The following is a 19,986-nucleotide window of genomic DNA, read 5'->3' on the forward strand; positions in this document are numbered from 1 at the left end:
CATCGCTCAGGCAGTGGCCTTGAGGGAGCAGAGCAGAGCTAGATGGAGGCAGGAGCTCCAGAAGCAGCCCTCAGGATGCCTAGAGCTGCCTGGAGAGGACACAGGCCAAGTGCAGGGCTGCAAGGTTGCCTCCACACAGCTGATACCACCTTGTAGTAGGTGGTAGTAAGGAGCAGAGGAGCAATGAGATGTGAGGGACCCCTGCTCAGGGATTGCCTTGACCCTGCCGGGGCAGGATCTCCCTGGCTTACCATGTCCTAAACCTCCCAAGAAAACAGGGGACAGACACCTCCACCCAGGCAGCCCACTGCCTGCTGCAGCCCATCAGCTCAAGCTGCGCAGCCTGCCGGGGGGAATTCTTGCTCTCTGGCACACTAGGCAATGCCTCCAGTGCTCCACGGGGCTGGAAGAGCCTCTGGCCACACCATGGAGCCATTGGTAGCCAACTACGATGGGTTGTCAATTCAAACCCCAGAGATCTGGATTTTGGAGGAAAAAATTGTGAGCAGCAAAAAAAGAGCCTGGTTCACTCACGTACGTTGTTTTTCGTCTTCTGTTGCTCCACTGCCTCTCGCAGCTCTGTGGCTTCCCTTTCCAAGGACGAGAGCTGGTCCGTCTTCTCCTGGAGCCTGGAAGGGCAGGATACAGGAGTGAGTCCCAGCATCCACCTCCCTCCTGGGCCGCGAGAAGGGGACCACAGCCCTTCCTATCCCGGTCTGCTCTGGGATCTACACACAGGAGGAGGAGGAGGGAGTAGGACTAAAAATCATAGCTTTGGCAATGCTGGAGTGGGATCTAGTTTTCTACGGGCTTATCAGCAATAAAGAGCAAGTCGCTGGCTGGCTGTACACCCAGGACAAGAGGAAGAAGTATCCTGATCCAAAGGCCAGAAATTCCGGCTTACACAACTGGGACTGCTCCTGACACGCTCCCATCCACGGCTCATTAGGCTGAGATAGCCCACAGCTCTGCATTTTGAAAGCATCATCCTACTATCTTGAGTAACCATAAATCAGGGCTGCCGACTAGACACCCGAGAGCCTGCAGCTTCCCTCCACACCCTCAGATCCACCATCTGCCCTGAAGGGAGCCTCAGCTTGAGCAGACCAAGAAAGGTTCAGGTCCTTGACAAGAACCACCCAAGTCTCTTGGGGTCTGAGGACAACTGAACACCTGCCCTCCTTTAGAGGAATCCTGGATGCTCGCTGGCAGTGGGGGCATCTGAGAAATCCTCCCCCCATGCAGAGCCTGAGACTTCTCGGAGGTGCCCAGGACATGGACAAGGGGCAAGAGGCACGAGTTGTGACATGGGAAACTCCAATTAAACGCCAGGAGACCTTTCTGCACCAGGGGGGAAGAGGTTGTCAAACACTGGAACAGGGACCCAGAGAGGTGGTGAATGTCCATCCTTGGAGATACCTGGAAGCATCCCCAAAAAGCCTCCTCTGGTTGGCCCAGCTTTGAGCAGGGGCTTGGATCAGAGACATCCCACTCGGAGCACCAACACCACCAGAACCTCCTATTCTGCAGGATCGGTCAGGCTCCATGTGCCTGCCAGCAATTACAGTCTCACTTCAGAATAGACTGGCTGTTATTTGGGGCCAGCACTGGAGCCAATTAATATTTTAAACAGCTGTGTTGGCCAGGATTGACCTTTTCTTCCCAGCTTTGCAGTCCCCAAGCCTGCCTAACAGAGAGGGCAGGAAGCCCTCACCCACAGGGCTCAGTGCCCAGGGAAGCCTGGGACACACGGACAGCAAGCTGGAGGTGCCGCAGCAGTCTCCATGTGCACCTAGACCCACCTTGACCGCAGCTGCTTCATTTCTGCTTCATTGGCTGCCTGGAAGAGAGAAAGCACTTTTGTTACCTGTCCTAGGCACACACGATGCACGTCAGCCCTTTCTGCAGCATCCTAGAGGGGATCTCAGAGCAAAGGTAACACAGGTACTGTGTTAACACAGTGCAAAAACACCTGCTTGAGCAGTGTAACCCCCTCTCCTCCTCCCACCCCAATTAAACGAGCACACAACCTGCAAGTCTCTGTTTTTTTCTGCCTCCCTCATCTGGCCTGCCTCCAGCAGAGCTTCGATGGATTTGATCCTATCCAGGAGCTTCATATTCTCCGAGCCGGCATCCTGCAGTTTCCCCTTCATGTTGTCCAGCTCCAGCAACTTGCTTTTAACCTCCGCTTCGGAGCTCAGCAGCTTGGCCTGCAGTTCTGTTGGAGTAAGGGGTAAGAAACACAGTAAGGTAGGTGCAAACAAATTTGGAGACTCCCCACCCTGCCCTGCCCAAGCAGGACTCTTGGCCAAAGAAGCCTTGGCCGTGGATGCTTTCAGGAGGCACAGAAAGAGCAGGCAGGGATGCAGGACAGCACAGGAGACAGGCATTGGAGTGGCATCCTAGGATAGGACCATGGACCAGTCCTGCGTCTTGCTCACAGCGACACCACGTAGACTAACTCATCCCTGGTCTACTGGTCTTGCCCCAACCAGCCCCACCAAGCACCCAGCCCTGAAAGCTCCAAGTCTGCCCCACAGCTCTCTCTGCACCGATCCAAGGTCCTCACCAGCAATGCTTTGCTGCTGTCCTTTGGCCTTTTCTGCGTCTGCTAACAAGCTTTTGTAGCTGGTCTGGGTTTTGCGGAGCTCGTCGCTTACTTCGTCCAGCCTCTTCTGCAGCGTCGCCTCCACCTCCCTTTGGGAAGCCTGCATGGCAGGAAGAGAAGGCTTTCCATAGCGTGCCAGGCACCCTGGCCAATTTGAAGCAAAGCTCCGTGTGTCGCATAATGTTATTTTTAAGCTGTGCTTTGGGGGATTTAAGTCATCCTTCCCCCATGCTCCCCCTGTGCATGAAGCATCTTGTCTCGCACTCGCGTTTTATCATTTGCCAGCCCTCAAGTGGGAAGGAGACAACACCCGAACGTCTCGGTTCTGGGCCAAGACCACGGCCATCCTCCCCTCTGGAGAGCTAAGCTCTGAAAAACCTCTTAAAGCTCTGGTCCTAACGCACAGCCCCAGCCCGGCAGGGAGAGGTACTGCCACAGTGCTTAGCAGGACGGAGACACCCAGCCACGTGTTTCCACATGCGGAGGAATTTTCTGTGCGGTTTGGGCCAGGGAAGACTTTTTTTTTTTCCATCTTAGAAAGCAGAGAGGAAGAGGCCTGGCCAAGGCAGGCACTTTGAGGGGGAAGGCAGAGGAGGAGGACAAGGAGTGTGCTGCAAACCAGCAGCTCTACGGGTACAAGTCGCACCCTTGCAGATGGAGAAACATTGCTTTGCATGGAGGGGACAGAAGAAGGTAAACCAGCAGTCCCGTCTCTGTCTGAGTGATGCTTCCAGAACCACCAAGAAAGCAGGACTTCTCCATTTTTTGAGGATTTGACCCCGTATCCTCAGCTCAGAGCTCCAGGTGTGCAGCACGTTCTCCCTAGCAGCTTAAACACATTGCTGTCTTTAAAGTCTTCCAGCTAGGATGTTTTATTTAATTAGTATTAAGGTGTGCAGCAAGCTGACAGCCCTGGAGAAGTTCTCCTAAAAGCATGCCTAGAAGCTGGTGTTTTGAGCCAGGAAGGCAGCTTCTGCCTTCACACCGGCTGCATGCCCACATCACCCTTGTTGCTCCTCACCTGCGAAAGCCGCAGGGGTGAAAACAGCCCACCAAAAGGAGATCTGCATCCTCAGGCACCCAAAAAATTAAAGAGCAAGGATATCCAAGGCCCCTTGCTCTAGGAGCACCTCTACAAAACCATTTTGGCATGCGTGGGTAAAGGTTTCCACCACCACAGCCCCTTTGTAAAGAGGCCAGAGCAATTCGGAGACCACAGCACATGCAGGAGGGACACATCACAGCCCTCACCCTGTCTGCCACCCCTCGGGGAAAGAAGTGCAAGTTCCCGGGTCAGGGATACCCGGGATCAATGCTCCCTGCCTCTGGCTTAGCCGAATCCCAGCAGGAGCGCTGCCACCCCCCCAGAAGATGCTCTTCCCTATGTGGGTACAGCCTGCCTGCCAGCAACGTGCTGCTGCTCCTCCGCTGACAGCGTGCTCAGAGGCTCTACTTGGGAGGTGTCCTTTAAACACCCCTAAAAACCCCAAACCCAGCCACACCCTGGTGACAACAGAAAAGCCACAAGCTCTACCTCCTGCACCAAGGAGGGAGAGCAATGGGCTTAAAAACAGCTGAGCTGAGAGAGAGCACCCATGTCCACATGAGCACAGGCTGGCGGGGGCCAGTGGGTTTCCTCTCTCGCCTTAGAGTACCACCCAGCAGCATGCACCATCCAGGCTTCCCCCCCACACCTTCACACCAGGCTCATGAGCTTCACAGGTGAGAGAGAAGAATGGCTTCAACCAGGGCATCGTGCTCCCTGGGCTTTCTTGGTGATGCTGCCCAAAAAGCACATTGCATGTGACAAACTAATGCAGGGGAGGCAATTAAGAGGTCCGCAAGGCAGCTTGCTTTCCAACCGTGGACACTCATCTCCCTCCAAGCTCTTCCCATGGCCAAGTCCATGGATCCCATACAATTTAGCCACCCGCCCCATCTCTGTGAGGGGAGTGGGTTTGCCGGCGCCTGCCTGACCTGCAGCTGCTCGATCTGCTTCTCTGAGGCCGCCACTTTGATCTCCCAGCTCTTCTTCTGCTGCTCCTCTTGCTGCAGCACCTCCGATTTCTCAGACAGCTCTTTCATCAGCTTGTTGCACTCTTGCCGTAACTTGGCCAGCTCAGCGTTTTGCCTGCACCAACAGAAGCAGGGTTATTTTAGCCCGCAGGCCAGTCAAGCATCTCTGATGTTACCTAGGGGGGAACACATCCTCCTGTGGGCTTGATACAGGACTTGAAACATCTCAATAGTCGCGTTCGCCTGTTTCTAGGACACGCCTGGTCCTTCAGGGAAGGGGTGGAAAGAGCTGAGAAATCACTTTTCAAAAGCGTCACAGGAGACATTCCTTTCTCATGAAGTAGAGGACGCGAGGATCTGTGTTCCCAGACACAAGAGGAAGCGCTCTAAGCAGCTGGAGTCCGCTCTGTAATTATTTGACTGCTGTTAATCACCACCTATTTCAGACTTTCTATAAAAAGGAGTGTGAGATTCTTCTACCTAGCTCCTATTTGTTCTGCAGGCACCGGGCAGGTCTCAGTTCTCTGCAGCATCACTCCCATCAAAGAGCCAGCTGCATTTCTTCTGAAGTTTGAGAGCACGAGCTCCCCTAAGGAGGGAAGTGCCACGGTGCCTTCTGGTCCCCTCTCCCCCGCTCCACTGCCTGCTGGCTCTAGCATCAGCACAGGTGACCCCAGAGCAGAGAGGGTTTCCCTTGCCCTTCCACTTGGGAAGAACATCCTTGTTTCCCCTGCCAGCCCCGCAAAAGCAATTTGGCAAGCTCTTCCTTGCTCCCTCCTCTACCTCCAGCTAGTTGGGGTGTCTGTAGAAACACCTTCAAGAAACGGGGTGGCCAAGCCCAATGGACAGCCAGCCCCAGGGTTTGCCAGAGGGCAGCCCCAGGCTCTGCACCTCCCCCTCCAGCCTTACTTGCTCTCTGTCTGGCTGGTAGCCTGGTTGAGGGCATCCCTCAGGATGGAGTTCTCCTGCTGCAGGCGAGCCAGCTGCGTGTTGGGGCCATTCTCCAGCTGCTCCTGCAGGGTCCGGATCTAGAGAAGCACAACAGGGGTTAATGCTGCCACCGGCCCCTTTGCTCTCCCTGTGGAGCCCATGCGACAAGCAAGAGGGACTGGCAACACAGGGGGGTGTCTACTGATGCTGACAGCTCCCAGGGATGCAACATCCCATGAGGATGCTCCCACATGCCTCTTCTCCCTTGAGCACCATGGTCCAGGAGCATCGTGGGGTCTCGCCCCTCCCTGAGGCTCTGGTCCCCTCACACATCTCAGTCTTCTCCAAAAGACCACACATCTGTCACCAAAAGCCACCTGGGAGCCAGAGGAGGAAGCTGCAGAGCACAGCGTGGGGCTCACCTTGCCCTGGAGCTGCTGCGTTTCACTGACATGGTCCTGGTAGCTGGCCTGCATGCGTGCCTGCACCGCCGCAATCTCCCGCTCGCGGGCGAGCAGCTGCTCCTTCAGCTTGCCCTCCACGGCCACTGCCTTGGCCCGCTCAGCTGCCAGTTCCTTTGAGGAGAGAAGTCACCCGGTTAGTCCTCAGTGTACAAGTTTCCCCGCTTAAAGGGGATGTGAAACTGGTGGCCTCCTAGCTTAGAAGACTTAAAAGTTCAGCCCTTTCAGAGCTGCCCCCATGCCCAGCTACACCGTTTAGCACTTACATTTCCTCCTGCATTTTGTTTTGGGCTCTGTGGCCACTGGATGCCACTGTTGTTCCACATTGGGCCAGCTCAGAGAAAGGAGTAAGACAGCCCGGAATTTTATTTCCCGCCCCCCAGGATCAATAGCATCACATAAAGTTTGGGGCAAAGCAGGAAAATAATAAAAAAAAAAAACCACCAAAAAAACACCCTCCACCCCCCGCCAAGGCAGGGATGCTCTGTTGGCCAGCTGGGCAACGCCATGCTGCTGCCCTGTGCAGTCTGCACAGGCAGGGGTTTAGCACAGTGCCCGAGTGCATGGAATGGCTTTGCCCTCTTCTCTCCTGCCTGCAGGCAGATGGACTCGCCATTGCTGGGTCCTGCTGGCTGCAAGGCTGGAGGTGCCGAGTCCAGCGTGGCGGGGGTCTGTTCTGACTTCAACACCCAAAAAGAGGTGGAGGCAGGGGGCTGAGTTGGGGAAGGGGGCTCTAAATAGGATCAGCCTCCTTAAAAAGGGACTGATCAGCACCTTCCTAGCTCAGGGGATCCAGGCAGAGACGAGAAGGGATTTATTTTCCTCCCTAAAGCAGCAGAAAGCTGCAATCTCTTATGGGAAGGGCTTTCCCCTGCTTCTCCTGCAGCTGCCAACAGGCGCTACCCTGCAGCTCTTTGGGCTGGTGCCTCCCTGGGCTGGATCAGGCCCACAAGAGGAGGTCAGGCGGGGATCTCCTCCCCTTTTTGGGGAGAAAACAGCAAACGGGTGAAGGGCCCAGAGAGTCCCTGGGGTTCACCTCCAATAGGGATGAGATGCGGGGAGCAGGAGGCACATGGTGAGCCATGATAAGCAGAGCCCATGCCGGGGATGCCAGGAGGGCTGCGTGGCCCTTACCTTGCTCAGCTCCCGCAGCTTGTTTCTGGCAGCGGCAGCATCCTCCTGCTCGGCAGCAAGCTGCTTCTCCTTCTCTTCCAGCTGGCGTTTCAGGACAGCAACCGGGTCACCCTTCTGCGTGGCCTGCCAGCACGGGGTGGCACATCAGTGGGGACCACCACCTCCGGACCCATGCCCTCCACCCCACATGTGCAGGATCCCACCCTCTGCTCCAGGGGAAAATTCAGCTCCCGTCTCCAAGACTGACCCTTGGGGCCAGCCTGCCCAAAAACGGGGTGCCTTCCCTCCCCTTCACACCTCCCAAGGCTCGGCAGAGCCCCGGCGGCAGGCAGCCACAATGGCGCTGGCAGGCCTACCGTGTGCCAGATGTCCTGGACGATGCCCGCTTTCTCTGTCAGGATCTCGATGAGCTGCTGGGCCTCCCCCTCGCTGAACACCATGCTGCTGACAGTGGACAAGAGCGTCTTGTAGGGCAGGTAGAGGGGCCCATCCGAGTCCACGGGTGCTAGGGAGGAGAGAGGAGGGGTTGGGACCAGTCAAGCCAACGGCAGAGCTGAGTAGCATCATCTCAGTTGGCTTGTCTGTTTCCCCAAGTCAAGTCTGTTTTGCCTGTGACAGCAATTGCGAAGTAATCGCCCTGTCTCTACCTTGACCCATGAGCTGCCCCATCTTATTTTCTCCCCCATCCTGTTGAGGAGGGGGAGTGAGAGAGTGGCTGGGTGGGCATCTGGCAGCCAGCCATGGTCAACCCACCACAGCAACAGAGCAGAAAAACCCAGGAACGCCTAGTAGCTCCAGCACGCACTGTTTGCTCCTGGCTTCTGGTAGATCCATTTGGGATGGCAGCGCTAAGCCCTGGCAGCAGCAGAATCTGTCTCACCAGCAGCAGCCACTTCCTAGCAGCACAGCCAGGGCAGCTCCACCGTCTTGTGCAACCAGAGCCCAAGAGCTTGGCTCACACTTTACTCATGCTGGCAACAGCACAGATGCAGGACGGCACATCACATCCTCTGGCCTGGTCCTGCTGGGCGGAGGGACCCACCAAGCGAAATTTTGCCCATCTCCCAGCGGCGTTGCACAAGTGAGCCTTGCACAAGGCGGGCACGATGCAAACCCCACCTTGCAGCTGGCAAATGGAGCCGGGGCAGCCTGCCAAGCTGTGGCAAAAGGAAGCCTACGCTGCTGCCGAGCCCATTTGCAGAGTCGGAAACCTCACGCCTCACTGAAGGAAGCAGCAAAACAAGAAGCAGCCATGCAGCAAAGCTGCCATAGGAAAGCACAGCAGGGACAAGGGGTCTGAAGAGCCACTTCTCAAACCCAAGGGGACACGGGACACATGGACGGCCCTTGTGTGGTGCCTCACACCCGGGAAGGTGCAACCCAGATCGGGTACCCACGTGTGTTTCATGGGAGAGCGTGGCTCCTGCTATCACAGATAACGACCTGGGATCCGAGTACACGCTAACCACTTGCAAGTAAGTTTTTGTGTGATGGAGGAGGCTAAAAACGAACCACACAAGAGAAAAATACCCCAAGCCGCTCTTGTCAGGTTTGCCATCTATTTCAGTCCCAAGCACGTGTCTTTGAACAATCTGAACACCCATTTTTATCTGCCACGGGATAACTTGTTGCTTCTGCCTCTGAGGAGGTGAGGCCATAGCTGCCGAAAGGCTGCCCACAATACCTCGGTCAAACTGCAGCCAGCTTCGTGGTGCAAATACTGCCGAGAGCTTTCCTTTGAAAAATCCCACAGGAGCAGCTAAGACATCACTCTTGGCTTTTAAGACGTGCAGTATCGGCACTTCATACCCAAAGGAGTGGATGTTCGGAGCAGCCAAAAAAACTCCCAACTTAACAAGTGCTAAAGTTCATCTCCCATCCACATTCCCTCAGCTGTTACAGCTTGGATTTAGGGCCGTGTTTTTCAGCGTTAGAGAAGTGCACCCCTGCATGCACATGCCAAACCAGCCACCTCCAGTTTCCCCCAACGCCATCACTGCGATACTCTCCAGTAGCGGCTGCTCAAACCTTTTCAAACCTCATCACTATGTGGAGATGGCGTTTAATAAAATCCTTTCCTCAGAGGAGCAGATACAAGGGGTTTAACCCAACCTTGGAGACCAGTGGCCACAAAATGTCCTGCTGAGTAGCAGGCTCTCTTCCAAAACATGGGTGTGGAAACTGCCAGGTTACACAGCAGCCTAGGTTTGGATGTGCTGGAGAAGGCTAGCAAGTAGGGGTGTCTTTTTGTTTGGTTGGTTTTTTTGTAAATAAATAAAGAAATGACACCTATGCACACCACATCACATCTTTGAGAACACCTGAGAGATTTCTCCCACGTGTCCATATGGGAACACTTCTACAGGTCTGAAAGCACTCACATTTTTAGTGCCTGTAATTATCACTTAACCAAAAATAAAACCCAAACTGTTCACATTGGTGCAATGAGAGGCAAGAATCCAGCTACAGAGCTGTTTCTCCCCTCCCTACACCTATTTACACCCTGCAGAGTTCAGAACCACCTTCTTTAATCTCTTCCATCTCCAAGTCAATCAAGTGAGGCATGAATGATGACAGGCAAGTTTTCCCTTCCCTGTGACATATCCAAAGTCATTTCCCTCTAACTATCCAATGATCAATCCCCCGCAGTATAAAATCCCTTCAATCCTCTCTCCTCCAATAGGCTGTTTTTCACCTCCACTGAAGAAGGAGGAAACTCTAGCAGCAACCCACTTCCCCGTAGAAGAAGAGTGGTAGAGCTCCTGTATGCTTTTAATAATCAAGGGAGGAAGGGGAAAACACCTCGTCTTGGCTTTCCACCCAGGTGTCAAGCACCTTGGCAGTTGCCCCCTCTCCCAGGACAGGTAAATGCACAATGGTGTGCAGATCTGCTCAGAGACCAGCAACGCAACAGCAAATTCGAGAAGAACCTGTAACTCTCCAACATCTGTGTGCTGGACCAAGGAGCTAAGCACCAAGCAGGGGTACCCAATGCAGGACGCAACACATTACAGAGTGAAAACAAGTCAATAAACTCTTGACTTCAACTCTACTTCCCCCCAGAGAGTACAGTCCAGTACAGGCTTTATCAACCCACCTTCCCCTTGGCGCACATGGTCCATCTCACCAGAGACAAGCCTTTCTACAGCTGCCCTGTTTCCAACACTGAAGAAGAATGAAGAGATCTCAGAATGGGATAGCTCTGTTTTAAGAGCACCAAGATGCCCTGCTGGATTACTGGATGAGGATATATGCAGAGGAATTTGGCCTTACCTGGCTCGCTCTTCTTCTTGGATGCAGCCTTCTTCTTGACAGGTCCATCATGCTTCTGCTCCTCGTGGGTTGGAAGAGCATCGGTTTTCTTGATGGCAACGGAGCTGATGACCGGAGCACTTTGCTGCGTGCCAACCGGCGGCACGGCCACAACAGGCACCTCCTTAGGGGTGACCTCCAAGACAGGAGAACTTTTGGGGACACTGACAGGAGGCGAGGCCAACACCGGGCTAGGAGCAGGCTCGACCTTTGCCACCTTCTTCTCCTTCTTCCTCTTCTCCTTAGGTGATGGAGCAGGTTTCTCCTTTTCCTGGGGGGCCACTGACACGGCTGCAATCGGAGAGTCAACAGTTACAGGCTCAGGCACCACAGCAGGCTCAAGAACCACATCCTTGGGAGAGTCCATCACTTCCTGAGTCAGCTGCTGCTCCGGGATCTTTCCATTAGGCTTCTCTTCCTTTTTCTTTGCTTTTCCTTTTTTCTCAACAGGTTTCTCTTTCTTCTTTTTCTCTATTTTCTGCTGCTGGGTCTTCTCAAGCTCTTTGCGTTGCTTGGCCAAGGCTTCCTCATAAGATGTCTCCTTCATGGAGAAGGTGGACACCAGGAAGATCCCGATGGCTGATATCACCATAAAACCTCCAAAGACCATAACACCCAGCGTCTGAGGGTCATACACATCCATCCTGCCTTATTTTTCTGTGCCTGCAAGACACCAGAACAACAGTTAGCGGCGGAAAAAAAAAAGATACAACGGCCTCTCTGAGCAGGGTGTTTCATATGGACATCTGTGTCTCCAAATGGCACCATGCACTGAAAAGACAAATGCTCAAGATTCACACAACTCTGCTGAGAGCGACCTGCCTACACACCCCCAAGTTTGTGCTCCTCCGCTATGCTGCCTATGCACAGTGGTCTAGTCGTACCACAGCGACTAATTTCCCTGGCTGCAGCAATCTCCAGAAGAACCAAAGAGGGGGAAGAAAAAAACGGATGCAGAGACAGCCATGAGCAACTACCCATTACACGTCCAGTGGGATGGTTTTGCATGACCCTAGGCAATACCTGCAGCCCTGCGGCAGTAAGAGAGCCCATTTTCAGACTGTTTGGTGCAGGTTGGCCAAGATCTGGGCTCTCCCTGGAGCACCTGGCCTTTTCATTGCACCCAGATGCACATCGAGTCTCAACTTTGGAATAAAACATCCCCCTGAAAGGAGAAAGCATGCACAGGAAAGCTTTCCTCAGTTTTGCAGCAGCCTGGCCTTCTGCCTTTGCCACCTGCACCCTGCAGCACTGCTGGCTTCCGCCCAGCTCGGCGGGGAGGACGCGCAGTGACCACGTCCCGCTGGGTAGCTGCTCCCAGCGACGAGAACCACCCCAGCAACGATGCTGCATGCACAGACACCACACAGAGAACCAAATCACAACCATTTCCTTGAGATGCAAATACCAATAAAAGTTGTAAGTTCAAGCTAAAAAAAAAACAAACCCAAAAACCCACGGTCATTAATTATCTCATCTCCCCAACAGATGCCCGAAGGAAGAAGTGAGACTTGCAAAGGGAGTGCTGGATGTGGCACTTCTCTTTCCACCTCTGCTATTAGCTGGCGGACAAACCGGGCACAGGGTCTTTCCCACTCTCCTTTCCAGCCTCAGTTTCTCTACCCGTAACACATGGAGCAGCAACGGAGACCCTACTGCCTGCTTTGAGATCTAGCGGACAGGGCGCAGCCACATATGGAGAAAGGCACTGCTATCTCCACTCTTCTTAATTGCTAACTGAACCCCATCCTGAGTTTCAAAGCCAATCTCTTCCCTGCTGTCCCACTCACGTGTTTCTCCCATCGGGGCATCACCTCCACATGGCTCCGAGGTGGCTCAGGAACCCCCAGATGCCGAAGTCAGGCAGTTAATCTGCGAAGGGGCACTTTCCAGGAGGTGCCAGGCTGCAGTTTCTTGTCATTGTGCCTCAAAACATAATAAGGAAAATGCAGAAAGTCCTCGGCTATCAGAAGTTCCCCTCCCCATGCGTAACTGTAAACATTATCAAATTTCCTCTTTAAGAGGTTGCGGGTTGAGGAGGGAGGGAGGGAGGGGCTGGAAGGGGAGGAGGCAAAAATAAGAATAAAACTAAGGAGATCAGCATCTTTTAAAAACCTCAGTGCTTGCAGGGAGAGACCTCAGAGCCTTTTCCTTTCTAACAGCTGGAGCAGCGAACTCGCAGCTGAATCTGCAGCTCAAACCTGCTCATGCAGCAAGGGGGTGACAGTGCAATGAAAAACTCTCCTCCAACACCTGAGCAGGGGGTGCAGAGCTGGAAGGAGCTGCAAAGTGGCCGTCTCCCACTGGAGATATCCTTCTCCGGGCGGGTGGGTGTTTTCTCTAGCAGCCCAGCTCTCCCTGCCCGCCTCTCCAAGCATCCCAGGCGAAGCAGGAGAGAGCTGGCAGGCAGGAGGGCTGCCAACGCCAGCTGGAACCAGCCTCCCCTGGCAGGGCCAACTTTCTACCCCAGGGCACCACTCAAGATCCCAGCTGATACTACAGGCATCACTATTTCACGTCCGCCCCAGCCGTTTTGGATTTAAACAGCCTCAGCCCGCTCTATCCAGCACATCTGGTGCCAAGTCACTCCCTTCTGACTAGGTAGCATTGCTTTGGGATGGTCCCCACCAGGACAGACAGATTATTCCTAACCTGCAGGGTGAAAAGGGCTGGATTTCCTCTCCCTGGCAGTAAATAAGAAGTAGGGCTGGAGAACACATACCCATGACCTTGTGCTGATTTTAGGGCTACACCGAAGCACCCAGGAGCTGTTTTAGGGGCACAACAAGGCGACCTGCATTCCTCGCCCAGCAACCCCGACACATCAGTAAAAATAAACCCTTCCCAACCTCACACTGCCACGGCTTCACATTTAGATAAAAATCTGCTGCTCCAGCTTAGGGCAAGGGCATCACCAAGCACTAGCAAATGCACTCCGGTCCCACCAGCTGCTACTGCCACCTCCAAAAGCAGCTGGATGGAGCCCACGGAGGATGGGAACGGAGGAAACAACCCAAACCTCCACTACACAGGCATCCAGCACGCAGAGGATAGATGAGAGAGGACAACGTTATTATGCAGAGACCAGGGCGGTGAAGTGGGTGAGATGGCGGTGCCAGACGCGGCGACGCGGTGCCGGAGCCCTCTGCTGTCCCCACATCCCACGCCACACTGCTGTCCCCCCTGAAGCCCTTACAGACAGGGTGTTTGAGCCCCACACTCCTTCTCCCCCGCAGGCAGCCTCACTCAGCCCCACTGCCTGTACCTTGCCTCCTCTCAGGCTTTACAGCCAGGGTGAGATAACGATGCAGATTAGTGTTAAAGTCCTTCGTAGGTAAACAAAAAAACCCCAACAACCCCCTCCAAAACAAAACCAACACAAGAAAAAAGCAGCCCAGAGCACTAACCTAGAGGAGCCGTGGACCTGCTGGAAGAGCTGTCACAGCAGCCGGAGCTTGTGAAAGCAGCTGAGATGCTCACATGGGCCATTCACAAGCTCCCACCGCTGGCCCAGAGAAACCCCACGCTGTTCCCAAGGACAGGCGTGCCGGGAGAAAATCCAAAATGAAGAGTGAGAGATACCAACCGGGCAGCAATTAGTCCCAGCAGTGCTATCATGGCAAAGGGAAACTTTGGTCGTGTCTCAACACTCGTGCCCCGCAGCCTGTGGCGTGGGGCCGGTCCTGGCAGACCTGGCGCTGACTCCAAGGAGCAAGTTCTACCAGTAGAGTTCCTCCTGCGGTCGAGACTTGGCACGGACCAGCCCAACAACTCGTTCAGGGAAGAGCCTATTGCTCTGACGGCGCAAAGACGGCAGCAGGCTGTACACTATCATATGCGCTTAAATCAAACCAGGCTGGCTTTGGCATTTGGGGGATAAGGAAAAGTCTTCCTCTGGGAACTTCCTGATGCATAAATGCAAGAAGCAACTCACCGCAGTGTTAGCATCAGGACCGAAGCTCTGCTTTGGCATTTCCTGACCTTGCTGTCTTCACCCTTCGATGGACTGAAAGTTTGCTCTTGGATTTGCAAAGCAAGACACAGTCCCCCTCACGAGCACGGCGGCAGGAGCGTGTGTGCCTTGCCCTTCGGCATGAAAGCCCTCCATGCTTCCCACCTGCACAAAGCCTTAGCCAGGACACGGAAAAATAGGGCACTGAAGGTACCGCTGCTTGTCTGCTCACAGATGCCTAGAGGATAGTTTTGCATGTATAGGTTCGGCTCGACAGCCAGGCTTCGAAGAGGCTTGAAGACTTCAGCATCCTCCCCTCTGTACTTTCTGGTCCTCCACGGGACTTTGTTCCTACGACGGCATTTTTCAATCTGATGCCCAGGCTGCTTCGGGAGAGGGCTGTGTGCCTAAGGGGTGCAGGGACACCACCAGCTATTGGAGTCCATGTTCGAAAAATCAAGTTCACGTCTGACACTGAGCACGTTTACCTGCGTGAAGTTTCTTGAGCAGGATCATCCTCTACTCCTCACCCAGCCAAAACAGTGGAAATCATCAAATGTCTCCATATGCAAACTCCTTCCCCAAAACAGCTTGTTCAGATAAAGCTTTTCACCACCACCAGAACAGGAATAAGATGGACAGTGGTATTTCACTTGGCCTTCTCATGTAAGGGAGCCAGCTGAAACGCTGTGCTCCGACTCTTCCGTTCCTGTGGCTTTTTCTCATTATCCATCAAACTTCCCAATATCCCAGATAACAGACCAGGAGACCTGACCTCCCTCGCCACCCTGCATGTGCAGTCACCTGTCTGCCCTGAGCAAAAGTCCAACTCGCCCTAAGGAAGCAACACCAGTAAAGCACTCAGCCTTGCTGGTTTTTCAGCACCAAAAAATTTCCAGGACAAACCAACCCACAGACACACGGCGTGACGGCACCAGGGCCACGCTCAGTGGCTTGTGGTCGCATTTGCCAGAGACAGCTAAGTGTCAAAAACCAGGCTAGAGCCTTCCCACCTGTCCAGCCTTTCCTGCCCTTGCAACCACTTCCATGAAATCCACAGGAATCCAGTATCTTTGCGACTCGGCCCTCCACCAACCCTGGTTTAAATCAGCCAGGTCAAGTGTCAGGTGGGCAGGAGCAAAGGAAGAGACAGGTTGTGTAATAACTACAGAAACCTTATTTTTTTACACAGCCAAAGGAAAATATATCTGTTATCTCCTCCTGGTCTGGATAGGCGCTGCAGATGGGAAAAGATGCTCTTCGCAAGCAGGACACTGTTGCCCCTGCAATCCAAGGCTTGCACTTTGCCATGGTGTCAAGGTGGCATCTCAGGTTAGAGCAATGTAGAAGACGAGGTGATGGGGTGTCGGAGGGCAGAGAAAGAGAGAACCGGGTACGTACAGCCGGGTTCTGCATAGCCTGCAGCAATGCCTGCCTGCGAAGCACCTGCAGCTCCCTTTCCTCTACAGCACCTCCCAGTAGGTTAAAAAAAAAAACCAAATAAAAAGCTCTGCCCTCCCTGAACATGCACACACATGTCAGTCAAAGCTGGCTGACCCAACACACAAGTTTCCAGGCCGAGATTTCGGCTTTTTCCGAAATGCAAAATTATCTCCCAGACCATCAGAGTGAGAAGTGGGCAGCACCTAAGGGACTGGCCGCTGTTTGGGGAGGGCACTGCCCGGCCTCGGGTTCAAAGAAATAAGGTCTCGTCTCCTTTCCTGCCCCTGGTCTGCAGCTTCCCTTGCCAACAGGTGGCACGAGGGCAGAGACATGGCCGGGGACAGCGTTCCTCCAGCACAAAAGAGGGAGAGGGAACTGGGAGGCCTGATCCTGCCAATAGCAGGACAGCCCGGCAGCAGGAGAAGGCAGCAGAACTGACAGCAGATAAGACAATCACCAGATACTTCTCCCGGAGTTTCTCCCTCTGCCCTGTTGCAATAGAGAGAGACAAAAATTAAAAACAAACGAGAAAAGCCCACACGCCGCGAGCGGATCCTGCACGCGTCCCCAGCAGCCTCTGTTTAAATACATTTTCTGTGTAAGTGACTGTGCATTTCCAGCCTCCCGGCAGCATGTGTTACTCTGCACAGCAACTCCAGATCAGCCGCCGCACCGATCGTCAACAGTTACAGCTCGACTTAATAGAATGTGTCTTAGCGCTCCATTAGCTTTTGCAGTGCGGCAGCAGCAGCCGGGGCCCTTGGCAGTGCTGCCAGCTTCCCTCCTAAGCCTCGCGGTTAAAAAAAAAAAAAAAAAAAAAAAGGGCAGAAAAAACATATATACACACAAGAAGAGCGTAACAGCACCATAACACAGCTGCAGCTTGACTAATCTTTGTGGCGGCTATTACAAATTTTCTCTCCCCTCCCGGGCCTGAAGCGGCGTTTCACCACCGGCCCTCGTCAGCTTCTGCTTGGGGTTCACATCCCAGGTAGCACCGGCCTCGCCCAACTCCCTCCAGCCATTTCCCGGCGACGCGGGCGAAGGGAGGCCGCTGCCATCGGTTCTGTGAAGAGGAAAGCTGACATTTGAGGCGGGGAGGTTCCTCCGTCGCGCCCGGCCACGTGTGCAGGCGCACGGTCTCTCCGCTGGACCGCTTCCCCGGCGGGGCGAGGAGCAGGGCGTCCCGCCGGCAAACCCGCGGGAAAGCTGGCGACATCCAGTTTGGAGAGACCCCAGGGTGGGGGGGTCTCCCCCTATGGGGTCGCCGCCCTCTCTCCAAACGCTTCGGGCACGGCCGGACCCCGCGCTACCGGGGGTCTCCCAGTGCTGGGAGGGATTGGGGGTGTGTGGGAGCTTAGTTAAGGAAAAACAAACATAAATAAGGAACAACCGCCTGAGAGCTGTGACCTTTTGTAACCGCGCTTAATCAGATTAATGAATTTCATCAGGCCGGCGCTCGGGCAGGGGAATTGGTCTGAGCGCTGCGGGGCGGGCGCCGATGCCCGGGGGGCTGGCGGCCGGGGACCGGGGCCGGGGGGGCCGGGGGCGGCGCGGGGCCCCTCCCCTCCCCTCCCCGGCCGGCCGCACACGCCGCCATTCCGCACCGCCCTCGCCGCGCCGCGGGCCATTCATCCGCCCGACCCCCCCGCAAACGTGGCCAGACCCCAAACCCGGGATCCCATCCCCCTCCCTTCCCCGGTTCCACGCGGGACACCCTTCCGCGCGTGGGAGAGGCGGGGCGAGGCGGCGGGGCCGCGTGTGGGTGTCCCCACCCCACTCCACGTCTGCTGACAGCCGAGGGGGGGGGGTGGTGAGGGGGAGCGCCGGGTGTGGGGGGGGTCCCCCTCGCAGCGGGGGGCAGGCGGTGGAGGGGTCCCACGGGGCGACGCCCCCGCGTGGAAGTGGAAGTGAGGAAGAGGAAGGGGCAGGGGAAGGGGAGAGGGAGGGTGACCGCCGCCGCCTACCCACCCGTGCCGGGTCGCGGTCCCTCCTCGCCGCCGCGGCCGTGTGGAGTCGTGGCACTTTCCGCCGCTGTCTCGCCGGGCTCGGCCGCCCCGGCCCGCCCCTCCCCTCCCCTCCCCTCCTCGGCCCGCCCCGCCGTGCCGCGCCGCGCCGCGGGGCCCACTCAGCGCGGCGGGGCGGGACGGGACGGGACGGGATGGGACGCGCCGCCCCGGCACTGTGGGGCATGTAGTCCCCGCTTCACCCCCGCAGGTGGAGGTCCCCCGTCCTTCCCCAGCGCCGCGTCGCCTCGCCCGGGGCCGGACCGGGCGCTTGGGCAGCGGGAGAGCGCCCAGCTGCGGGCCGGGGAGGCAGGCTAGAGGGTCGATACCGGGCGCCCCGGGCTGGGGGAACCTCGCAGACCTTTGCCCTGGCGGTGCTGGCGGGTTGAGCTGCCAGGGATCGGTCTGCGCCGGCTGTGGCTGCCCGCCGGCCTTGCTGAGGGTGTCAGGGTAAGCCCTAAGACGTAGCTCGGAGAGGATGGATGGGAAACCTGGGGCAGTACCCTGCAAGGGGTGGGGATGCTGGTTCGCGCTCTGGACCCTCCTCAAGGGCTGGGTGCGGGCGCCACGAAGCAGATCGAGCCCTAAAGATGCCTGACCCCGGCGGGAACATTTTTTCAGGGTTTGCAAACGCCGTGTGCTTAAACAGCTCTGGGTCTGGTCTGTCACCCACCAGGCTGATCCCAGAGTGGGGGCAAAACCATGCCCAGAGCTGCCCACAATGGCCAGTGCCACCCAGCGTGGTGGCAGTCCTCTGGGCACATGCCCTCTGCATGCCTCCTGGCCTGGCCGTGACCTCCTATGGTGGGACAGAAGAAATCGGAGGTGTATTACTCAGGCGCCTGTTTGCACCAGAGGGAGTTGGCTATCTGGAAGCGATTTGGATGCCCCAGTACCTTGGAAATGAAAAGGGAAGGGTTGGAAGGGACTCCCTTCACATTGGAAGGGACTATTAGGCTGAACTGTTGGAGAAGAGCCAGGTAGATGCTTCAGGAGATACTGTACCCTGCCAGTCTGTGCCATAAGAACGTAAGACCCATCTCTGACCAAAGGCCCATCTCCCCAGGAATGTGCCTCCAAAACCAACCAACCACCCAGACACCCAACCAAACAGGAGCCATAAGCTGATAGAGCAGAGGTTTGCTGCCTGCTCTGTAATTCAGAGATTGCACTGGCTACACTTTTCACCCAAAATCACACAAAAGGTCTGGGCTTGGGTGGGAATATGTCGCCCATGCCTCCACATCCTCAGCCAAGCTCAAAGCCATCTCTCTCCCTTTCCTGCACCTCCCTGGCCACGTTGTGGTGCACACTCTAGCTTCTGCACCTGCTAGGCACTGACTGTGCAGTAAGAAATGAATTTATTATAAAAGTGGCTGGGAGGGAGTGATAATTTGACATCACAGCGCAGGCTGTTGGGATCTTCCAGTCCTCTGCCATCTCTCTCGTTGCAGCCTGCTGTAGATGCTTGGGGCACCAATGTTATTGTATTTCAGTGGCCAGACCTTCTCACGGGGCAGCAATCGGGGCTGCTCTCAGCAGCGTCCCTGGGATTTACATCAGCTGCCGCCACATCGTCGCCCCTTGCGCAGAGAACAAGCCGTGCTATTGAGGCCAGGCTGGGGACAGGCAGCAGGTCCTGCCCGCAGCCTGGTACATCTCGACACAACGGCAAGGAGAATAAGTGACTGTTTCATGCAGGCTGATGTGACGGAAGAAGAGAAAAAACATGCTAATGGAGAAACGTTTTGGCTTATTATGATAATATGGCTTCTGCAGAGGGACCTGAACAGGCACAAACACTTCTATTCCCAGCACTCATGAGAACTTGGAGACTTTTTTGGGTTTTCTACAGGCTGCAGGCAAACCAGGCAGGGCAGGGCTCCCCACTTTGGGCAGGACCTGCACTGGGAAGACCCATGAACACAAAGGATGGCCATAGGCAGAGAGCGGTCCAACATTCAGCCCTCCAGGCAAAGGCACAAAGGTTTGGGATCCAGCCCTGCCCAAGTCCCCCTGGGATCATCAGCTCGTTAAACCCGCCAAGGACCTTCTCCAATCTGAAACGCTCAGAAGCAGGAATGCAGGATCTGAACAGTACTGACATCCCAAGCCCTGTGGGTC

At 55.5% G+C, this 19,986-nt stretch overlaps 1 protein-coding gene across 3 annotated transcripts in view; it reads right to left on the reverse strand.

Moving 5' to 3' along the window:
- Positions 1-17,878, reverse strand: part of RRBP1 (ribosome binding protein 1) — a 550,780-nt gene extending 532,902 nt beyond the window's left edge. For 2 of the 3 annotated variants that reach the window (XR_007766150.1, XM_050893120.1), the window contains exons 1-11: positions 12,252-12,381; positions 10,423-11,124; positions 7,506-7,654; positions 7,150-7,272; positions 5,977-6,129; positions 5,534-5,652; positions 4,586-4,739; positions 2,570-2,708; positions 2,031-2,218; positions 1,803-1,840; positions 539-629 (exon numbers count right to left, since the gene is read on the reverse strand). Coding sequence is in view for 2 of the 3 variants with exons in the window: in XM_050893120.1 (XP_050749077.1) it covers positions 539-629; positions 1,803-1,840; positions 2,031-2,218; positions 2,570-2,708; positions 4,586-4,739; positions 5,534-5,652; positions 5,977-6,129; positions 7,150-7,272; positions 7,506-7,654; positions 10,423-11,104 (1,836 nt within the window). In the remaining variant the exon portion in view is untranslated. Of the gene's footprint in view, positions 1-538; positions 630-1,802; positions 1,841-2,030; positions 2,219-2,569; positions 2,709-4,585; positions 4,740-5,533; positions 5,653-5,976; positions 6,130-7,149; positions 7,273-7,505; positions 7,655-10,422; positions 11,125-12,251; positions 12,382-17,827 lie in introns of those variants that run through there. The other variant, XM_050893121.1, reaches the window with a different exon arrangement.
- Between the last annotated feature and the right edge of the window lie 2,108 nt (positions 17,879-19,986).

Source organism: Gymnogyps californianus, chromosome 3 (assembly GCF_018139145.2).
Source record: "Gymnogyps californianus isolate 813 chromosome 3, ASM1813914v2, whole genome shotgun sequence".
Taxonomy (NCBI): Eukaryota; Metazoa; Chordata; class Aves; order Accipitriformes; family Cathartidae; genus Gymnogyps; species Gymnogyps californianus.